General features: G+C 34.0%; 1 protein-coding gene and 1 pseudogene across 2 annotated transcripts; both read right to left on the bottom strand.

Annotated features, from left to right (window-relative positions):
• Positions 1-1,484: 1,484 nt before the first annotated feature.
• LOC140841610 (uncharacterized) lies at positions 1,485-3,020 on the bottom strand (annotated as a pseudogene).
• A 13,870-nt stretch (positions 3,021-16,890) lies between these two features.
• LOC140841609 (uncharacterized) lies at positions 16,891-21,074 on the bottom strand. 2 transcript variants are annotated; one of them, XM_073209152.1, is made up of 13 exons: positions 20,721-21,074; positions 20,358-20,396; positions 20,090-20,238; positions 19,854-19,932; positions 19,231-19,522; positions 19,027-19,136; positions 18,872-18,919; positions 18,585-18,794; positions 18,222-18,320; positions 17,953-18,083; positions 17,628-17,769; positions 17,187-17,285; positions 16,891-17,111 (listed from the first exon to the last, which is right to left on the bottom strand). In XM_073209152.1, the coding sequence occupies exons 1-13, from the start codon at positions 20,915-20,917 to the stop codon at positions 17,087-17,089; spliced, it is 1,620 nt and encodes a 539-aa protein (XP_073065253.1). In that variant the 5' UTR covers positions 20,918-21,074; the 3' UTR covers positions 16,891-17,086. The 2 variants fall into 2 exon arrangements, with proteins under 2 accessions (XP_073065253.1, XP_073065254.1); XM_073209153.1 differs by having other exon boundaries at positions 19,231-19,519.
• Positions 21,075-21,912: the final 838 nt, after the last annotated feature.

The raw sequence follows: 21,912 nt of genomic DNA, 5'->3' as shown, positions 1-21,912 counted from the left end.
CTCGATGTCAAACAAAAATATGCCCCTGCTCTTTGAAATAAATTTTCAAAATATTTTATTATTAATATAAACGATTTTTTTGGGGTACTGTTAAATTGTAATCATTCAATTTAATCTTAAGTAGGTTTATTGTGAGACGTTGTCACGAATCTTTATTTTTGAGACGGGTCAATCCTACCTATATTTAACATAAAAAGTAATATTTTTTCATGGATGACTCAAATAAGAGATATGTCTTACAAAATACGACACGTGTACGGTCTCACACAACTTTTTGCTTTTAATATTTTGACATGATGTTTGGAGAGAAATAGAAAAACATGGAGCATATTGTCTTTCCAAACATCCAAGTAACTTTAGGTATAGAAATGAATAATTCTGTCTTCGGACCACTGAACGAAAACTAGACCTCACCTTACCTCGGTGTTGTGTCTGGCAAAAGCTAAACGTTGGAATATCAAAACAGATCAAATTCCAACGCACACATCTTTCACTTTCCCTTTCCCTTTCTCACTTGATATTTCATCTCAAAAGAAGACACCACCAACCAACTTCCAGTCTTCCACTTCCAATCTTGGCCAACTCCCCCGTTTAAATCAAATATTTGAAAACAAGAAACAATCTCATTTTCATAAAATTTGTTCCGGGAAAAAGTAGTTACTGGTGGGCTAATAGAATAAAATTTACAAAGAATATTATTTTATAAATAATAATTAAAATAAATAAAAAAAGATTAATTATGTGCCGTCCGGGATATTTGGAGAATAAGATTTGTCAAATTTTATTTTTTATAAATATAGTCTTTAAACGTATGAGAAAATATTTTTTGACCACGATTATTTTATTAACTAACCTGCGATCCGGCTAAACTCCTAGTCAGACCACCATGTCGCTCCATTTCAAACAAACAATGGGTGCCCCACCCAACGTCGTCGTTTCGCTTTCACAGCACAACCCCCTTCCCCCATCCGTGCGTTTCTTCTTCACTTCGATTCCCAACTATGTTTCGTTGAGATTGAGATTATACATATCATTCAATCATATATTAAAATTCATTTTTACGTTTCAGATTTTTTATTATTTATTAAAATATAATTACAAATATTTGAATATATCACTTAACTAAATAAATAGCAGTTAAATGTTGTGAAGAGGGAGTAAGGATTACATTTTGACATATAACATGCACCCTCTATTTCTTAAAAAATATGTATAAATGCATTTGATGATAAGTAGATATCTTGTGGGACGATCTCACGAATCTTTATCCGTGAGACGAGTCAATTATACCGATATTCACAATAAATCACTCTTAGCATAAAAATAATATTTTTTCAAAGATGACCCAAATAAAATATCTGTCTCACAAAATACGACCTGTGAAACCGTCTCACACACATTTTTATCTTCTGATGATAGCATTTAAAAAAAAAAATTAACCAAATTTATTTTACAAATTTCTCCCGTAAAATCATAGAATGTATAATATTATTTCTTATATAAATTTCTCCCATTATATTTGAATGTTTTCAAATTCCCATATACGTTTTGCAAAGTTGAGAGAAACAAAAGCGCTCGAGGGAATCTTCGATTTACGACAACGATGACTGGTTGACCAATTCAACCAGTTTCCCGATTCTCTCGATCAACTCAGGCGAGAGCTTACTTGCCTGTTTCTTCTCCTTCTCCCGACGAAAATCAAAGCCCAATACATCGGATACCTCCTCGGAGCTCCAGCCCGCCTGCCGGAGAAGATCCGAGAACCGATCCGTTTTCAGAAGCAAAGCGTCCCGCACAGCTTGGTTGTCCAACATCACCATCTCGCCATCGAAGAAACCGGATGCTGACACGTGTACGATCTCCGACACGTCGGATTCTGTCCATCCACCTCCTCTCAGAACTGGATCCCATCCGGGTCACGTACTCGTCAATCCATTTTGGGATTTCGGATCTCGGCATGTCGAAGTATCTGTCCGGCGAAGATGAAGAGGACGACGACGAATCCGAGTTTCTCCGGCGCCGTTCCATCGCGGCGTCGCTCCAGAACTCCACCCATCTCGGCGCTCGTCCGCTGGAGATTGCGTCTAAACTTCTCCTCGAGTAGTTGGTGGAGGATCCCGCCGATTTTTCGGAAATTGATCTTTGCTTGGAGAGACCATCCGGGTCGGATATTTTATGAAAAAGAGAAGATTCGCGATCGAAAAAGTCCGATAAATCGGAGCCGCAGCAGAAAATTCTATTCTCATCAACGTAGAAAATGGGGTTGCCTGCAAGACAGGGACTGCAAGGTATATAACAATGGTTGAAAACAGGTATCAAAAGCGGAGCTCGTTTCAAGGCGTTCCGGGCCATCTTCAGAGCCTTCTCTGGGTCGGCGGGACGCTGCCCCCACGATTTGGACCATAACGCGTTTCGAGCTATATGGAAGGAGACTGAAGCAATGGGTAGGTCGATTAAGGCGCGGAGACGGAGTCGACCCGAGCCAGCCGATCGCCAGTCCGGGAAGCCAGTTGCGACGGGCAAGCCAGCCGACAGAACCGCCTTGAGGTCAGGCGGGAAAGCGAACCCAAACTCTGCTTCTGCTAATGCGAACTCTGACTCGGACAACCCAGGTTGGACCCGGATGCCTGAGTTTCTCAAATGGGTCATGACTTTATCCGCAAGAGAAGAGAAGGAGACAAGGCTGTTGCGCGGAGGGAGGGGCGTCGAGGGAGCAGAAGCGGCAGCCCGTGCAGAGAGGCGGCGGAGACCTGCCACGTGTGCTGGGTTCAGAGCAGTCATCCTTCGATCCACGTCCACCATTTCTTGCACTCGATCACAACTTGAAGCTTGAAAAAACCAGTACAAAAAAAATGTGAAGAAAAATCCAAAATTTCAAATATCAATCAATCTTCAAAAAAGCCTCAAAATTCATGCACAGAAAAGGGTATTTTGAGCTAGGAGAAGTGATTCTTTTGACAGAAAAAAGCAGGAGAAATGGAGATGGAGTGAAGCTAAAGACTGCAAGTGAATGGGAAACGGAGAATGATGAATTTATAGCATGGTTGTGTATGTGGGGCCTAGTTTCACTTTTGATTTTCGTAAAATATATATATATAAACCCATTTTAAAACATTATGATTAAATTAAGGGATTTTCTTAAGGTCATGTTATATATATAACGAGGTTACAATTTATATTATAAAAAGTATATTTGAAATGACAAATTATCTCAAATATATTTTGAAAAAAAATTCAAATAAAATACAAGAATAAATTTGTAATTTCAAATATGTTAGTAAGCTCATAATATATGGCTCAACTAGCGTCTCTCTGTAAAATAATTTTAATGTGACCAATTATTTTGTAATCTAATTTGTATTTTCATTATATATATATATATATATATATATATATATATATATATATATATATAAATATAATATTTTCTTTAAATTAAATGTAGTTGAAATTTAATGACTGTAAGTGACAGATATATGTACATGTATTAGTATTGAGCCTGGAGTTTTGTTACATTTACAAGGATGATTACAGTTATGTTATATATTATATTTGAAATTAAACTATTTCAAATATATTTTAAGAGTCAATCTCATGTGTGACCGTCTAGACGGTTCAACCTTATCAATATTTACAATAAAAAGTAATATTCTTAGCATAAAAAGTGATACTTTTTCATGGATGGTCCAAATAAATATATGTCTCACAAAATAAGACTCGTGAGACCGTCTCACACAATTTTTTGTCATATTTTAATTGAAAAAATCTTTTAAAATGTATTTATAATAATTTTATAATTTCAAAACTAACGTGTAACCTAAAAATAACCGACATTATATATATATATATATTAAATTTTTCATAAGTTTCAGGGGTGTGTTGGTTTTTTTATAGAATTGATAAAAAAAATTATTATATTATATTATATCATTAATGACATTAATAGTCAATGTTTCTAAAAAGATGGTTTCAACGGTAACCAAATGAGGAAGAGGTGGTGCGGTGTTAGGGTTTTGATTCAAAAATTGTTAGGTGAAATATTATTGTTGTATTTTAAAATCTACAACAAAGTTTCCTATAAAAATTTATTGATTTATGTACATATTTGTTACTTACGCTGCATTTGGTTTGCAATATTAAGTAGGTTTATTTTTTTTAAACCTACCTAATCACTTGTTTGGTTCGTTTTTTATTTAACCAAGTCAATCCCTCCTATGAATGATTAGATTATATTAGGTAGGTTAAAATAATACCTTCTCACCCCCTAAGATTATTTATCTCACTCTTAATACATCATATTTTTCCAATTTTACCCTTCTCCTAAATTCAAACTCACCACCAGTTCCTTCCACCGACCGCCCACCGACAACCCCGCCAAAGGCCGACCACCGCCGACCGCCGGCCACCACCGCCGACCGTCGGCAACCGCCGGCCCCCACCGCAACCGCCGCCGTTTTCGGCATACACCTCTGCTTCCGGCCGAGCGTCGCTGCCTTCGGCCGACCGTCGCCGCCGATGCCGGAATCGCCACCGCCGGAGTGGAAGAAAGAAAAAAAAAAGGAAAGGGCAATTTAGTACTTTCATTAAAAAATTCAAAATTATCCTACACTTAAAAATCTTACCAAACAAAATACTATTTTACATCATATATTACATTTCTTCGACAAATATTTTCTTTATCATTTACATACTAATCGTTAGTTTATTTTATCCTACAAACCAAACGCTGCCTTAGAGTAAATGAGGTAGGTCATATTTTGATAGGATTGTCAAACTTTAGATTTGAATTAAATGTTGATTTTTTTTTTTCAAAAAAAAAATTGTTAAATAAACTTGAATTATAAGGTCATCATTAATCGATAAAAAAATCAAATATGGTTAATATATAGTTTTAATATGGTGTCCACCAACTATATCAACTTTTGTATCCACAAATAAGGTGACACTCGCTTATTAAATATATAATTTTGATATGTTTCGTCACATTCAATAGGTGAATATTACATCATTTATTAGTATAAATATTGACACGGTTGGTGTACAACATAACAATGAGATGACAGTCATTTATTAGATGTGCAATTTGGATTTGTTTCATGACATCAATATATAACTATAAGTGTCACATCAATGATGTATATAATACATATATTTATTTATTTGTATATTTGAACATATTATACATTTGACTAAACTCTATCAATACCTTAAACTTGAATATCAATAACTTAAACTTAGACATTTAAACTGATTAATATTAATTAATTTAAGAGTTTGATTGGTTGTATGTTTTTAGTGAAGAAAGAAATTGGGAAAGTGTTCAATAGAGATGTTTTCTGCTAAGAGCCAGTGGGGAGCATTATACAGGAGAGCAAGTCGTTGGACATTAATTTTTAACGTTTTTTTTTAAGTAAAATAATTTATTTTTTCCATTCAATTTAGTCGAAAATAATGTTAATATTTTAGTATATTTTTAGCCGTTATATTATGTTGTTACCTCTTCTTTGCGTTTCTGAAATCTGGTCTTGAATCACGAACAACAGCAACAAAACGATCTAGTCGAGGCAAGGAAGATCCTTTCTCCGCAAGACGAAATTGCCCGTATCAAAGTGCTATACGTTTCAGACAATCGCCCCCAAGATACAACGACTTCAAGTCAAAACTTTGCAGCACCACAAAGCCTTGATATAGGCGAACAAAGATATGCAATTGCTTTCAAGGATATGAACCGAAATTGTGCAGCAAAATGTCAAGAAATATGCAGCAAAGCAAAATGATTCAGCAGCCTTTGAATATGATTTGAAGGATTATTTATAGATGATCACTGGTTGCTTTGAAGAGACATGTTTCTCCAGATCGGATGCGCAGAAGAGACACATTTTTAGGCAAAGGACACAAGGTTTGGTGGAAACGCAGCCATGAACGGATGTTTAGAAGCCAATGGACGCGCATGTTCTTCTGAAACAGTGCAGCGCGCGCTGCCGCGCGACAACACGCGCGGCCGCGCGCAACGCACTGTCTCAATGCGCGCATTGCACAGTAGGGCGCGTGCGCCCGCGCGAGAAGCTGCGCGGCCGCGCGCCCAGTTCTGGCCCGATGCTCGAATTCCAGTGACATGCGCGCATCCGCGCGGGATGTGGCGCCACCGCGCGCCCAGTTCTGCCCAAGTGCGTGCACCATGCACTCTGTTGTGCATTATTTCCAAATAAATTTGGTGTAAAAAGATTAACTTTGGTCAAAGACCGCACCGCACCGCACAGCACCGACCCGACCCGAGACAAGACGAGCGCGTGTGTTCCACCGAGACGCAGCCTATTAGCGTCTTTCCCCTTCTAAAAACTTCTGGTACCCCTTGGGTCCCAAACCCTTGTCTCAACTTGGAGCTTATTAGGGAAACTTCATTTGGTGATTTTCTCAATGTGGGACAAGCCACATTAAGACATCCCACTTCCCTTTACAACTCCTCACTCTTCATTATTCATTTATCCAACATATTCATCATCATTCAACCGATCACAATTCTTCAAGTCTCACGAGTCAACCTGATGATTCATATTTATCATAAAAATAATATTATTTTATTAGTTGGGTGGATTCGAAAAGCTGTTTAACAAAATCAATTCATAAGACTGTTTTACGGAAAATTTTGTATGTTCTAAGAATGAGAATCTTGAAATCTCCTTCTTTTGCTGCCGGGCCAAAAGATTGGTGGCAAAACAAAATAATAAAAATTTGATCGTAGTGGATTGTGAATGGAGATAATGTTGGGTCTAAAAGTGGTAAAATTCCACTGCTTTCCAAAAGTTTTGCAACTTTTAAATATAAATTTACTTATTCGTTATTTTTAAGTTTATATAAGGGCGGATATATTTAAATTTGACAAAAACTTGACTGAGATGGTCTCACGGGTCGTATTTGTGAGACGGATCTCTTATTTGGGTCACCCATGAAAAAGTATTACTTTTTATGCTAAGAGTATTACTTTTTATTGTGAATATGGGTAGGGTTGACCCGTCTCACGGATTATGACCCGTGAGACGGTCTCACATGAGACTCACTCTTTAAATTTATGTCATAGTGAATTTATTTGGAGTTATACAGAATTACTGACATGATTTCTTCAAATGAAAGACAATTAATGAAGATGAGAGACTATCATTTAATTTAACCTAACTAATTTCGAATATAAATCTATCCTTGATAAAGATAATACATTGTTCTCCACATATAAAGACAAAATCTTATGTGAGACGGTCTCACGAGTTGTATTTTGTGATACGAGTATCTAATTTGGGTCATTCATGAAAAATTAATACTTGTTATTGTGAGTGTTGATAGGGTTGACCTGTCTCACAGATAAAGATTCATAAGACCGACTCATAAAAGACATATTCTATAAATATACAATCTCTTGAATTTAAATTTAAACACCAAATAAATAATAAAGAGTGAGTCACGAGATTTTACATTAAATAAAGCCATCCCAAAGCCTAAAAAAAGCCTTTGATGGTTGAACAAAATTTTTAGTATAAATATTTTTTATCCATGAAATTTTTTACTTCTGCAATTTGTAACTAACTTTGATATCATCGATAAAAAAAACATTGACGATCAAATATCGTCAACTTCTTATCGCTTCTCTTCTAATTCGATTTTTCTAAAAAAAATTAATTATGGCCTGAAATTGTATTATATAAAAACTTATGTAAAAAAAAATAATTGGAATGTACCTGGTCATTCTAAAAAATGTACAAAGTGCAAAGGATCACTTCGTTCCCATGATGATCATCAAGCTAAACCGCCACAATTTCACGCGACACTTGAGAACAATTAAATAAATTTTTTTACCAGTATTTCACATGTCAGAAAACAATACATGAATCTAGTTATATGATTTATTGTATTTTATTCAATTATTTATAATACAAAAGAAAGCCAACCAATTTAACCCTCCCGCACACGCGTGCACGTGCGCACACACACACACACACACACACACACATATATATATATATATATATATATATATATATATATATATATATATATATATATATATAGTTTTGATATGTTGTATACCCACCGTACATATGTATGTGAGCATTGATGAGATGATACACAATTATTGAATATAATAAAATATATCAAAACTTTACATTTAATATGTGAGTGTCAGTGTAGTAATCACTGACAATGGTAATTGTTGGACTAAGAGGCCTATTGGGCTTGTATCAATTGAATGAGAAGTTGGACAAGCAATGCCCAATAGTTGGTAAGTGAAAAATGTCCCACATGGGAAAATAAACATAGCATTGGTGAGCTTATATTGAGTTGCACATTATGGATGTGTAACAATGATTGGTCAAGAGGCTCTCTCTCGAGCACACAGGCGCAGGGGGTGCAAATCATGGGCCCGATTTGCAGTGGAAAAAAGCTTGACTTGTGTGCAAGCGTACGAGCGCGACCTGGATGCGTCGAATGTCGGACCGATCAAGGCAAAATTTCCCACCAAGGTTCACCTGGTTTTTGCTATTTTTATTTTCGAAAATTTATATTATGGACCAAGACCTTTGGTATTTCAGCTGAAATGACCTTTGGTGCTCCAGCTGGACTGACTTTTGGTGCTCCAGCTGGACTGATCTTTGGCCTTTCAGATAGCCAACCGTGACTGTCCATATGGAACCAGAGTGCCTATATATAGGGGCAGCCTCAAGTCCTTCATATACACCCAACACACTCTCATACATTCTGATATTTTCGAAGTTGTGCTTGTTTTGTTATCCCGGCTGCTGCTCCTTTCTCGTTACTCTGTCTTGTATCATGGTAACAAACGTCCAAGTTCATCATCGAAGCACATCTTAGTATACCTTTCTGTCTCCTTATATATTTTGGATAACATAATTAAGAAAAATGAAAATATAACATTGTCTGAAAATAAATATAATGAGTATGAAAATTTAATACAGATAATATCAGGTCGTATTCTCGTCCAAGTGCCACCCGACACGGTGGGGCTGGTTGTGAACGACCGAGACCGCCCATTCCGACACCATAAACAAGTTGTCTTCCTCCGCCACACCCATAATATGTTCGTCCACTGATGGGTCGAGCTTTCATGATGCAAAAAATAAGTTCAAAGATTGAGGTCACTCCTTCTGACATTAAATTTTCATAATAAATTCAGTTCGGTGTGATTGCTAACTACACAAACACACGAACAAAATTATATATATATATATATATATATATATATATATATAAACTGAATTTAATTCATGAAATTAAATGGACAACTTTGTGTGCTTTGGATAAAATTGGACGTAATGATAATAATGACAAATCAGTTCTGTCTATGATTTAACACATTTCCTCAAGTGGCAATGCCAATTCTCATGGTTAAAACTTTTTCAATAATAAAAAAATACGCTTAATTTTATCAATCAATAAATACAAAAGTATTAACTGAATTTTCCTGATTAGTATATTTAATTAATTTTACCTTAAGTGATAAAATCCATTTAATTTTTCTTGCGAGAAAGTTTATCGAGAATAAGTCTTCATTAATTTTCAACTTTAAAAAAAAAAACATTTTTTGGAGCCTATCTCGATATACTGACAAAAATTGTTAATTTCACCTTTATATCTTTAGCGGTTATAAAATACTCGTAAAAAATTGTATTAATAACAATTCACCTTTATATCTTTAGCGGTTATAAAATACTCGTAAAAAATTGTATTAATTTCGTGGTTATGTCTTTATTATTCAAATCATTTATAAAAAAAGAGAGAAAATATCCACCATTAGAAAACAAAAACTTGTGTGAGATAGTCTTACGAATTGTATTTTGTGAGACAGATATCTTATTTGGTCATCCATAAAAAAATATTATTTTTTATACTAAAAGTATTACTTTTTAGGAGTGGTCTCATGTGAGACCGTATCACGAATCTTAATCTGTGAGACGGGTCAACCCTACCCATATTCATAATAAAAAGTAATAATCTTAGCATAAAAAGTAATACTTTTTCATGGATGACCCAAATAAGAGATCGCCTCACGAATACGACCCGTGAGACCGTCTCACACAAGTTTTTGTCTACTTTTTATTGTGAATATCGATAGAGTTGATCTATCTCACAGATAAAGATTCGTGAGACCATCTCACAGATAAAGATTCGTGAGACCGTTTCACAAGAGACCCGTTCCAATTAAAAAAAAGAAAGATTCATAAAATGGGCATGATTTGCTAATTCATGAGATATCCACGATCGACCATCCCATGTTGAGGAACAATGGATCATTAAAGCCTAATCTAAAGTAGTTTCCAAAAAGAGGTTAGATATTCATTTTCTCTATTTTTATCTGCATTGATGAAGATTTGGGAGTACATAAATTCATTCTTTTAATAAGGTAATAGAAAAAGTAACAATATATTATAACATTTTTTATTTTATTTATATCAAAAGGAATGATCATTGAATCGAAGTTTGGATTTGTAGGTGTAAAGCTACATAAAAAAATGATGCCTAATAGGTACCAAACACGAAAATTATTTATTTAAAAACCTTGATATATGTATATTTATGTAAATCAATTACATTTCAAACAAAAAATATGTGATTTTTTCAATAATTATAACATGTAACTTTTCCGGCCAAGATTATGTATAATTCCCATCAATCTCCATTTATATAGTGGTCCTAGTTGGTTTATTCCTTCCTACCCCTGCAGGCAGTACCTGCAGTGTACATCCAAGGGCCAGAATTTTTTCTGACACAATTTTTATTTTTTTTTAAAAATTTTTTCCCCATGAAATGGAATCCCAGCCATTGATCCTGGGTGTGGGCACTGCTCCCACACCCAGGATCGAAACTTTTCTTGCAATGTTGTTGGCTCAATCTATTCCCAGTTTCGTATAATTTTTGAGAATATAGAATCATTTTTTCTAAAATTATATATATGTAATGTGAATTCAAATTCGAATTTTTCTTGTCTTATCATCAAATGATTACCATTAGGCCAAAAATTATAGTCGTTATTTAAGACACAATTTTATTTCCTTATATATGTGCACAATGCACCTGCGTGAGTGCTGATGAGTAAAGCTGTCAGGCCATGAGTCAAGAGAGATGTGTGTTTATCTACTTGTAGTGTCTCGTATCATTTAGATTTTAGTCTTTTCTTGCTTTATCTTGGATACTGTCCCAAACAAAAATAATATTATTCGTTAAAGTCTAGTGTCATTCTTTTACGGTCCACCTAACATCAACAACTTGACGTACAAGAATTTTCCAAAAGATCACCAATCACAAAATTACTCTTATTCATACACACTTAATCCACAACATATTGAGCAGGAATTGACACTTAGTGAGGTGTATTCAATTCAGAGTTTTGATGACTTTTAATAACTTTTTCAAATGATAGATTTTTATAGATTTGATAGATTTTTATTGACTTTTATGAATTCTGTTGGGATCGGTTAGGGGGATCACCGTTGAGCTACAATAGCTCGGTTCTTGAAATATTGAACACCGATGAATTAAATCGAGTTTGGTTAAAAACCAAGCGGAAGATACTCGAAATAATCCTTCGTAGAAACCGACTAAATATTTTGTAAACCATTTAAGATATATGCAAGTTGAATGAGTAAAAGTATTTCAGTTGAAGCATTTTATCAAACACTTGATATGCAATATTTTGGTATTTGAAAAACACATAAAATGCTTCAACAATGCTCTTTAAAACTATGAAAATGATAAGTAAATGCAATAAACAAATAGACACGAATTTGTTTATGGATGTTCGGAGATTTCAAACACTCCTATGTCACCTCTTCTTCCCCTTGGGAAGGATCCACTAGAAGACTTTGATTCATACAACTCTTTGTACAAACCCGATCCGGAAGGGCATCACCCAACTAGAACTCCTAGCACTCAAGATTGTAGGCAGCACCTCACAATCAGCATATTGTTTAATGTCCCATATGCAAAGACTACATACACAAGTTTTACGTCTTTGTGCAAGACTCACTCAACTAATCTTTGAACTTCAACTCTCTTATATATATGTGAGTGATTGTGTGTGAGGAATATATTAGTTACAGTGTACATCTCAAATGTATCCTCACACAAGGGCTTGTGCTCTCAACTAGCTAATTTCTTCATGTTAACTGCCCATGCTTTGAATCCCCTTCAAAAGCTCTTGTTTGATCTTCAAGATGTTGTATTTATAGGCTCCAACAATGATATATACGTTAGACACAAGAATATGACCGTTGGAATGTTTCTGTACTGTTTCCGAGATTGCAACGGTCAAATTCAGCTTGCTGGACATTTTCCCGACTGGTTAACTCTGGTCAACTGGTCAACTCAACTGGTCATTCAGTTGGACTGGTTCAGTTTCAGTTGGTTAGCAGCTGGTTCAGTTTCAGTTGGTCAGCAACTGGTCAGCAGTTGGTTCAGTTTCAGCAGGTTTGCTGAAATCAGTCTAGCTGATTTCAGTTTGTGCAGAACCGGTAGCTTCTTCGTCATTTATCAGCATCTTAAGCTTCAATTCAGACTTTGACTTATAAGAATGATTTGTAGATCTTTGTCTTAGCTTTCTAACGCATACTGAATCGCTTCGTTTCAATAACCGAGCTGAGAGATATGACCAAAATACGACAGCTGCTCAAACACAACTGATTGCTGTTTTCGTGTGATCAGTTCGGTAATTGAGCGATCAGTTAGACCATGATAAAATCCGATTTTGCCCAACTGACGTGAAATACGATTTGTTCCAAATTGAGTTTTCTAATCTGTCCAGTTAGCGGATTGTCATTTGGATAATCCAGTTGAGAGATATCATCAAAATACCGAAGCTCACCAGAAATTCAGTTTGTGCAAAATTCAGTTTCAGCTAGCTTCTTGTGTTTGCAACTTCACACTTGAGTAAATATGTTAGAAACACAATAACAAGTTTTGTTAACATCAAAATCAAGATTGCGAACTTGAAAAGTTCCAACAAATTCTTACATATTTATGTGGATTCGTGTAGACTTTTTTGCATGATTTTTATAAACTTTTGTGAATTATTTTTTATTATAGAATTTTATAAATTTTGTACTTAATTATAACATATTATTTTTTATTAATTTTTTTGAACCAATAATTAATTAACATATATAACATATTCAGTTTGAAATAATTTTTCAATATTTATATTAATGAATAAATATATTTATTTAAAGTTAAATCATTCAATCTTTACATGTATAAATATGTGGGTTTGTATCCATGTTTGTAATTTTTTTAAAATACATTATTTGATTAATCTGTAATCTTGTTTTTGAATTGATAATATACATGTGAAAAGAATATTATTTAATATTGTGTGGATATAATTTTGTATAAAATATTATAGCTTATATATTAATTGAAAATGCTAAAAAGAATTTAAAAAATCATGCTTGTTGCAAGAATATTCATTATTAATAATTAAGCGACATTTTTTGGATCATCTTTTATTATTATCGAATATTACATTAATTTGTATAAATCATAAATTAAAAATCACAAAATCAATTCTATAATTCAAAATTTCATATGATATTAAAATAAAAAATTATTAAATGAACAATCAGCCAAAAAAATAAAAAATTTGAAAAGGAAAGATGAAAATATATATAGAGATACACTTCGAAAATTTGAGAGAATGATAGAGATAGATGAGAGGAAAGAAGATAAGAAGAGATGCGATGTGAAGCGACAGAGAGAGAAATAAATAGCTTGTGTATGAGTTGGAAGTTTTAAAAATCCATCCAAATCTTTGTGTCGAACCAAATACAAGTTTTGACAATTTATATATGTACATTAAGCTTTAATGTTTGTATGTTAATGAATTCCATTAAGTTATTAAAAGTCTATTGACAATTTGAATACCTATAGACTTTTATAGAGTTTTTAAAAGTCAATGTTGAATACCACTTGACTTTTTAAAACTCTATGAAAGTCTATTTTGAATACCACTAGATTTCTTTGGAGTATGTAAAAATCTTAATTGAATATATCTAGACTTTTAAAATCTATAAAAATCATTAAAAATCAATAAATCTCTTACATTGAATACAACCCCGTAGCTATAACGTGGACGATTCTGTCGGATCAATCGTTATGTAGAAGCAAATTTTTGGAAAATCAAATGCAAATAATTGGAGAAAATTTTAAATATATATATATATAAAATGAGGAATTAAAATCGATGGCAAGAGGAGTCTTGTCAATTGTCAAGAATGCCGCCCTCTACGAGGAAAAAGGTAGTTTAGAAGCCTAAGCTAAAACTAAAAGCTAAAAAGGCTTGAAAAGAAAGAGTGGAAATTATTAGGTTAAGAATCCAACTTTTTATCTCATTCAATTAAATGTGTAGTTGTAATTAAAATTTATCCATATATTAATAATTAATTTTACAAAAAATTAAAATTATCTCATAAAAAATTGCAATCTTATCCTAAATATACAAATCATATAAGAAAAAAACTTGAGTTAGACGGTCTCACAGGTCGTACTTGTGAGACGGATCTCTTTTTGGGTCATCCATTAAAAAGTATTAATTTTTATGCAAAGAGTATTACTTTTTATTGTGAATATGAGTAAAATTGACCCGTCTCACAAATTAAGATTCGTGAGACGATCTCACATGAGATCCACGCATCATGTAAATGCATGTAAACATATTAAAAAATAATTTTTATACTTTTAAATCTCATCTAAACCTAAGGAAGATAATTATTCCATTTTAAAAAATAAATACCAATAAAAAAAATGAAAGACGAATAAAAAAGCACCAAAATTATGGAGACAAAGGGATGGAACAAAGCAATAATATTAGTGCTAAGCCTTAATTTTGAGAGAGAATAATCAAAGAGGACAACCGTGAGATGCACGGGATTCCCTTGGCAACACAAAATTTAGAAATGCATATATATATATATATATATATATATATATATATATATATATATTTAATAGTATTTTAGAAATTATAAAAAAGTTTCGTTATTATATAAATTTAGTTAGTAAATGAGTAATAAATAATAAAGATAAATTTGAGTAGTTATTCTATATTAATAATAAAATCGGCATATGTTCTCCCTATGTCAAAAACTTGTGTGAGACGGTCTCACGGGTCGTATTTGTGAGACGGATCTCTTATTTGGGTCATTCATGAAAAAATATTACTTTTTATTGTGAATATGGATAGGATTAACCCGTCTCACAGATTAGAATCTGTGAGACGGTCTCACTTGAGACTCACTCTTCTCCTATATGATTTTGGACTTTCGTGGAAAAGGGTAAACAAAAAAGTTAGCTAAAAAAATAATCAATTACTATTTCAATCATTCTTTCATAATTTGAAGGAAAACCCATCCTCTTCCTGCTCGAGTCGATTCCCCTTTTTAAAGCAAAGGCAACAAAGAAGAAATACGTGTACGTAAATTTTTGAAAGACTCGTATCAAACAATTGTAGGGAAAATTTCAGTGGCGTCCCTTATAAAAGTTCCAAAATGCGATAAATAATTTTCTTTAAAATCGATTACATCTAAAGCTCTGTGTTTAAAAATAAGACATAAACCTTATAAATTAGGTAATACACTCGATTTTTTTTTTAAAAAATTAAATGGTTAAATGTATTTGATAATGATCTATATATATATATGTGTGTGTGTTGACATTTTTCAAAGGTTTCGTACTTTTTAAACTTTTCACGTGAAAGTGGTGAAATCAACTAACAGTTGTACTAATGATATATTTCGATACTTACTGTTTTCACAAGAGTCGGATAAAAATTACGGTAATTTGGCCTTCAGTTCTCAGCCGTCGATTTTTGTTGTGTTCAGTCTTTAGGTACTTTTTTAGTACCACATTTCCACATGAAGTATATCACATTTCCACATGAAATGTACCACATTTTGTATGACATAGTAACACAATTTTGTGGGTAGTGAGTGAACCCAAATAAATGTTTTGATTGGGGATATTTCATCAACTTCCCTAAAAAATACATATTAAATATTTTTTTTTTCAAAAACTTGTGTGAGATGGTCTCACGGAGTCACATGTCGTATTTTGTGAGATGGATCTATTATTTGAGTCATCCATGAAAATTATTATTTTTTATGCTAAGAGTATTAATTTTTATTGTGAATATCAGTGGAATTGACCGGTCTTACAGATAAAGATTCGTGAGACCGTCTGACAAAAAACCTACTCTATTTTCTTATATAAAATTCGAATTAACTAACCAGTAATTTGTCTCAATCATAAAATTTTCTCTCATGTAACTGAACAATGTTCTCTCTCATCGAACATAGTTAGGTATACTAAAAGTACCACAAGATGATAAATCGCTTAAAATTTGAATAATTATCTCCAAATAAAAAAAATATTATGTTATATTTTTATAAAGACATAACTGAATATACCGTCATTAATAATTTTATCTACATTTATAAATTCTTTATATAAATATGTTTGATAAACATAATATATATTTATTTACTAAACGAGTCAGGATGGGCCCTGGGCATTGTCATCCCTACTCACACTAATTCATGGTCACTGTGAATCTCAAATATGTTCATCAATCTTCAGCCAAACCTCGAATTTAGCCATTCCATGCAACAGCATCCATTCGAACCTCACAAAGACATAAAACTGGGCTACCCAGATTGTGCAACTTGATATGAGAAATAGAGACATTTGCGGACAAGTTATGCAGCTAAGTCCAAATACAGATTAGGCAGTAGTCATACCGCTTTGTCGGATCAGAATCAACAATTTCCATTACACGTACAAATTTTTCAAAATTTTAAATAAATTCATGGCAATAATATGAAAAGAAGACAAGTATAACAAGGTAAAACCATGACAATTTTCCTTCTGAAGAAAGGTCGTCATGGATAATAGTAAAAACCAACATACAGTTTCGGATAATGTAGAAGACAGTAGAGAACCAAAACACACTAGCACAAAACATTGAAGTGAACTTCAATGGATTACAGGGAGGTGCTGAATTTCTTTCAAAGCCCTTTGCAGAACTCGCCATTTAATATCTTGACTGCCTTCTTCCCCTGCAATATGAAGCCATAAGTAACCAAGATACCAGATCCTGTGATGCCTTACAACCTAAGACTAAAATATTTTACCGAGGAGAGTAGGAGCGAGAGCTCGACTGGGAGCTAGAACGTGAATGATATCTATGTGCAGTTTTACTCCTGCTTGGACTACGGCTGTCTCTGTACCTTCTGCATCAAGCACATAAAATTGAACTCTTTATATAAACAAATCAGCCTTAATAAGATGTGATCATTCTACAGTTGTTGAAACGATAGTAGGTTTAAATGAATCACATTAAATTTTACACAAATGACAAATATCAAAATTATCCATGCCTATATGTAAAACTAGTTCTGTCTGCTCTTACTGTGAAAATATAAAGGTGTCATGACACAAGTGAAGCGAAAAAGAAACTCCCAATGGAATTTGGTTTCCACAGATACAGCTGGGCAAGAGATTAACTGACTCCAACATACTACAAATATGGAATTCTAGTAACATTCATACAAAACTGAGAAACCAGTATATACTTAGGCGAGCGGCTGTAACTTCTACTTCGGCTTCGGCTTCGGCGTTGATATTGACTAATTCGATTTGTTTCCCCAAGTTTTTCGAGCCTTTGCTTTTCTAGCTCTCGTTTCTTAGCCATCTCAGTGGCGGTATCTTTTTTAACTGCAAAAAAAAAAAAAACAATGACACCACATTTTATGACATTAATTATAGAGTCACATAACCAAAAGTCAGTGACTTCAGAAAAAGATATCCTAGACTCCTAGTTGTCTATTTTGACAGCATATGGCAGCAGATGAATGGATTGGGTGCTTCAGTTCTGGAATAAACATCAAGCAAATATACTTTGTTTGTTTAGTTGTTTCTCCATGATCCGTTTAAGTCGTTCTTGAGGAGTTTCCTTTTTGTCCGCCTGTTGTTTAGAGAGATTGCTGCTGCTTGTTGCCTTGCTCAATTTTGATATTGCAGAGGACGTACTGCCAAGAGAATAAGAGTAAAATAAACTAGAAAGGAAACCATGATAAGAAATGTCAACCAATCCTCATAAACCTTACAATAAAATACAATACCTATATAAAAAAAATATAATGCGTACTACAAAAATCAAGTGCTACCTTGGTGTTTTCAACAGCAAGGTGCTTTTATCTTTCTCAAGAGACACTCCAGATGCAGGGTCTATATGGAGGGCCTCAAGTATGCGACCGGATGATGGCCTGCATGAAAGCATAAGCATTAGAAACACTTTATGCGACTTCCACCAGCTCAGATGCAATCATAAAGTCCAACGCAGGGAAACAAGAGCTCCAAAAAAGAAGCTTCCTTCCCTCATCCGCCCTGGAAGTTATGCTCGTAACCTAAAATATGATTTATTATACACCACAAAAGTTTGGCTCCGATAACAAAATGGAGGCTAAGCTGCAGCAGAGTAAAGAGTGTCCAATCTATCTTTGCAAGAATTAAAGGTCGAGTGCTCCGACCGGTTCGATGTATCAAGCTGAGATGGTGGAGAAGGTGGTGGAGAATATCCTTCACGCTTTGGCTCATCTCCATCACCAGCGCCCCCAAATTCAGTGATATACTCTAGTTTGGGACCATTATCCTTGCTCCGCGCAGTATCATCAGCATTCACTCCACGAGAAATGCGCCTTGATTGTGGCGGGGAGTATGATCGAGATTTAGACCTTGATCTGTCCAAAACAGATTATTCAGAATAGTCTACCAGTTGTTTTGTTTAGAAACGAAAACAAATTGAGAGCATATTGACCTTTTAGAACGTGAGTAAGCTTCATAAGTAGGACTTCGCCTGGAGTCCCTGCAAATTATCAGATTATATCGTATTAAGACCACCAATAACTTCTTATAGAAAATAGCTCTCCACATGTTCTGGTAAATTCATCAAAAGGAGGATCAATCATTCACCGATAGGGGTCATGACGAAGTAATCTTGTTCCATTACTCCTGGCAGCTTCTCTTTCCCTCTCTCTTTCTATCTGAGAAGCTTTCCTTCTTTCTTTGCGACTTAGCTTCCGCTTAAGTAGAGGTAATATAGATCGGTATGAATCATAAATATCTTTTCTAACCTCATTGAGCCATATTTCAAATCCAAACGACATGCAAACTTACAATTGCAGGATCTCCTTTGATGATTTCTTTTTGCCTCCTTTTCTCCTCCTTAGCTTTTTTATCCATATATAAAAGCCATCCGTATCTCTTTACTCCAAACTCTTTTGCAATTGATTCCATTACTTCATCATTACTGTCGTCACTGTTAAAATCTTCTTCTTCATTATCCTCTTTGTAGTCCTCTTCTTCACTATCGGAATTTTGAGTATCTTCCTTTCCTTCACCATCATATGAGAAACCAACTTGCGAATAGGACCCTTTGCTAGGTTGAGGCTGAGCTGCATGAGATCTACTGCAACCACGGATTCCATGAGCAGGTTAAAAGGGCAAACATAGAGATTAATTACAGGCAAATAAAAAAGAGAATGATCTGAATATAAGCCAATCTTACTACAGAAAGAAAACATCAAGAAGCATCCTGCACCGACAGACATGAAACTGAAACAGGAAGAAGTAGCACGATACGAAACATGAAATATCACACCAAAACACACAATGTGGCATTCTAAAGTATGTAAGAGTATGCATGTGTCCAATTTCGGTATTAGCAATATAAAATTACGGTGCATTTAGCCAGAAAATAAAATTTCAACACTAAAAGTAATGTTATAAGAAAATCTAACCTGTCTGATGATCTGAAAAATGCTGTAATTTTAGCCTCCATCTCTAGGTTAACATGTTGCAGCCCATCCTCGTCAGTAACTGACAAACTTCTTGTTAATACTAAAAAGTAGTGATTAATCACAACCATACAATTCAACAATGATAATTGTATGACAAAAAATCATGACATCGTCAAATAGAGATTATACACAATAAATCACACAATAGACACGTAAAAAGCAAAAAAAGTACCGACATCCTCTACGGCGATGCTTAATTAAATCCCGATAACGCTCAAAATTAACAAACTCCTCTAGCTCTTCTTCTTCTTCAGTTTTATCAAGGCATCGAGATCGTCGGGAACTGGTATCACGAATAAAGTCGAGAAGGGCACGGCCGTCGAATCTGTAAAGAGGACAACACAAGTGTCGTCAATAAGTAAAGCAGTTAAATCACTGTTAATTTCATCACTTTAAATATTTTCTGCGATTCCCCCATCGAAATGCAGTTAAGAATAAAAATACCTGTCAATTAAAATATCTTGCTTCCCATTCCAAGGTATCCTGATACATGGCAAAGTGGTTACCTCAAACTTAACGAGAGAATGCGATTATCCAAATTGAAAAATCACATATGAAGAGCTACAAAAGCAGCTATAATCAAGAGAAAATTAAGAACAATCAGAATTATTGATTCACAGCCAACAATCCAAACACCATTCTCGCGATTACATGAAAAATTCTCCATCAATGTTGTTCAAAATACTAAACTATTTTTAAAAAAAATAAATTGTTCCCTTGATTGACATGGCCTTCAAATTACAAAAAATGTATTCCATTGGAAAAGAGGAAAAATGAAATTAACAGAATAAAAACGAGAAGCCGTACAAGCCTTGCTGATCCTGGGTGGCTTGGTAGAGTGCATCATCGCGGTAGATGCGGCAGCGAGATCCAACAGCCTGGATTGACTGCTGAGGGTCGCCGCGCCGCTTAGCCAGGTATATCGCTCGGCGCTGAGCCCGCTTCCGAGCTGCGTCCATCATATCGTGCACCTTCTTCTCCGACTTCCGAGCCTCATGCCACATGTTTTCCGATTAATTCAGAAATATTCCGATCAAAATTCACTTTTTATTATAGCAAATAACACTACAGGGTATTGTATGACTGATTCTCTCGATCATCAAGAAGAAACCCTACGCCCGCAAATTTACCCCCATTTTCGTTTTCATTTATCTTATACCATTTATTTTTATTATTATTATCGGCAAGAAAAATTGTAGAATTGCGGTGGCATAGGTCAAATTTACATTTCAGTACTCTCATAGTTTAGACTTCTTAGATTTATCCTCGATACTTTTAATTATTTCATTTGGTCCCATTTTGAGTTCTCGTTTTACACATATATATATATATAACTATCGATGAATCATATCAAATTTGTATCTTTATTAAACGAATGTTACCTATGCAGAAGACATAAATGTTTATAAAAAAAAATTATGGGAAGATTTTAGACATAGTGTGTGTTTAACTACAACGTACTGATATTAAATTATTAATCAAGCATTAGCCACCGATTAAGGATAAAATTTAAGATTAATCATTTCTCACTTTTGTTACAAATGTTAAATTCATACATGTCCCAATTTTGTGCCTCTAAAAAAAATTAATATCCAAATAAAGGGTAATATATTTAGTCATCATATCATATGATAGGAAAATACATAGACAAAATTGAAGAAATTTGGAAAAACAAAGGAACAGATTTTTTTGAAGTTTTAATAATATTTTGAACTTCATATAAAAAATTTAAAGTGTAATAATGAATCAGAAAGAAATTTTGTTTTTATCGAGTTGCTTTGAAGGCAGGGGTAAAAGTTGGGTGTAAAAATGAGTTTGACCTGTCTAAATTTTTTAAAAGGAATAACTTAAATTTCATGTTTTTGCTCGTCGATTAATTTGGATTTTTTTTTACCTATGTTAGGTTAATTAATCAAGAGTAGGTTTCTTGTGAGACGGTCTCAAGAATCTTTATCTGCGAGACGATCAACCATATCGATATTCACAATAAAAAATAATA

Source organism: Primulina eburnea, chromosome 9 (assembly GCF_022965805.1).
Source record: "Primulina eburnea isolate SZY01 chromosome 9, ASM2296580v1, whole genome shotgun sequence".
Taxonomy (NCBI): Eukaryota; Viridiplantae; Streptophyta; class Magnoliopsida; order Lamiales; family Gesneriaceae; genus Primulina; species Primulina eburnea.
The sequence above is the reverse complement of the archived record's forward strand: the minus strand, read 5'-3'. Positions and strand labels throughout refer to the sequence as shown.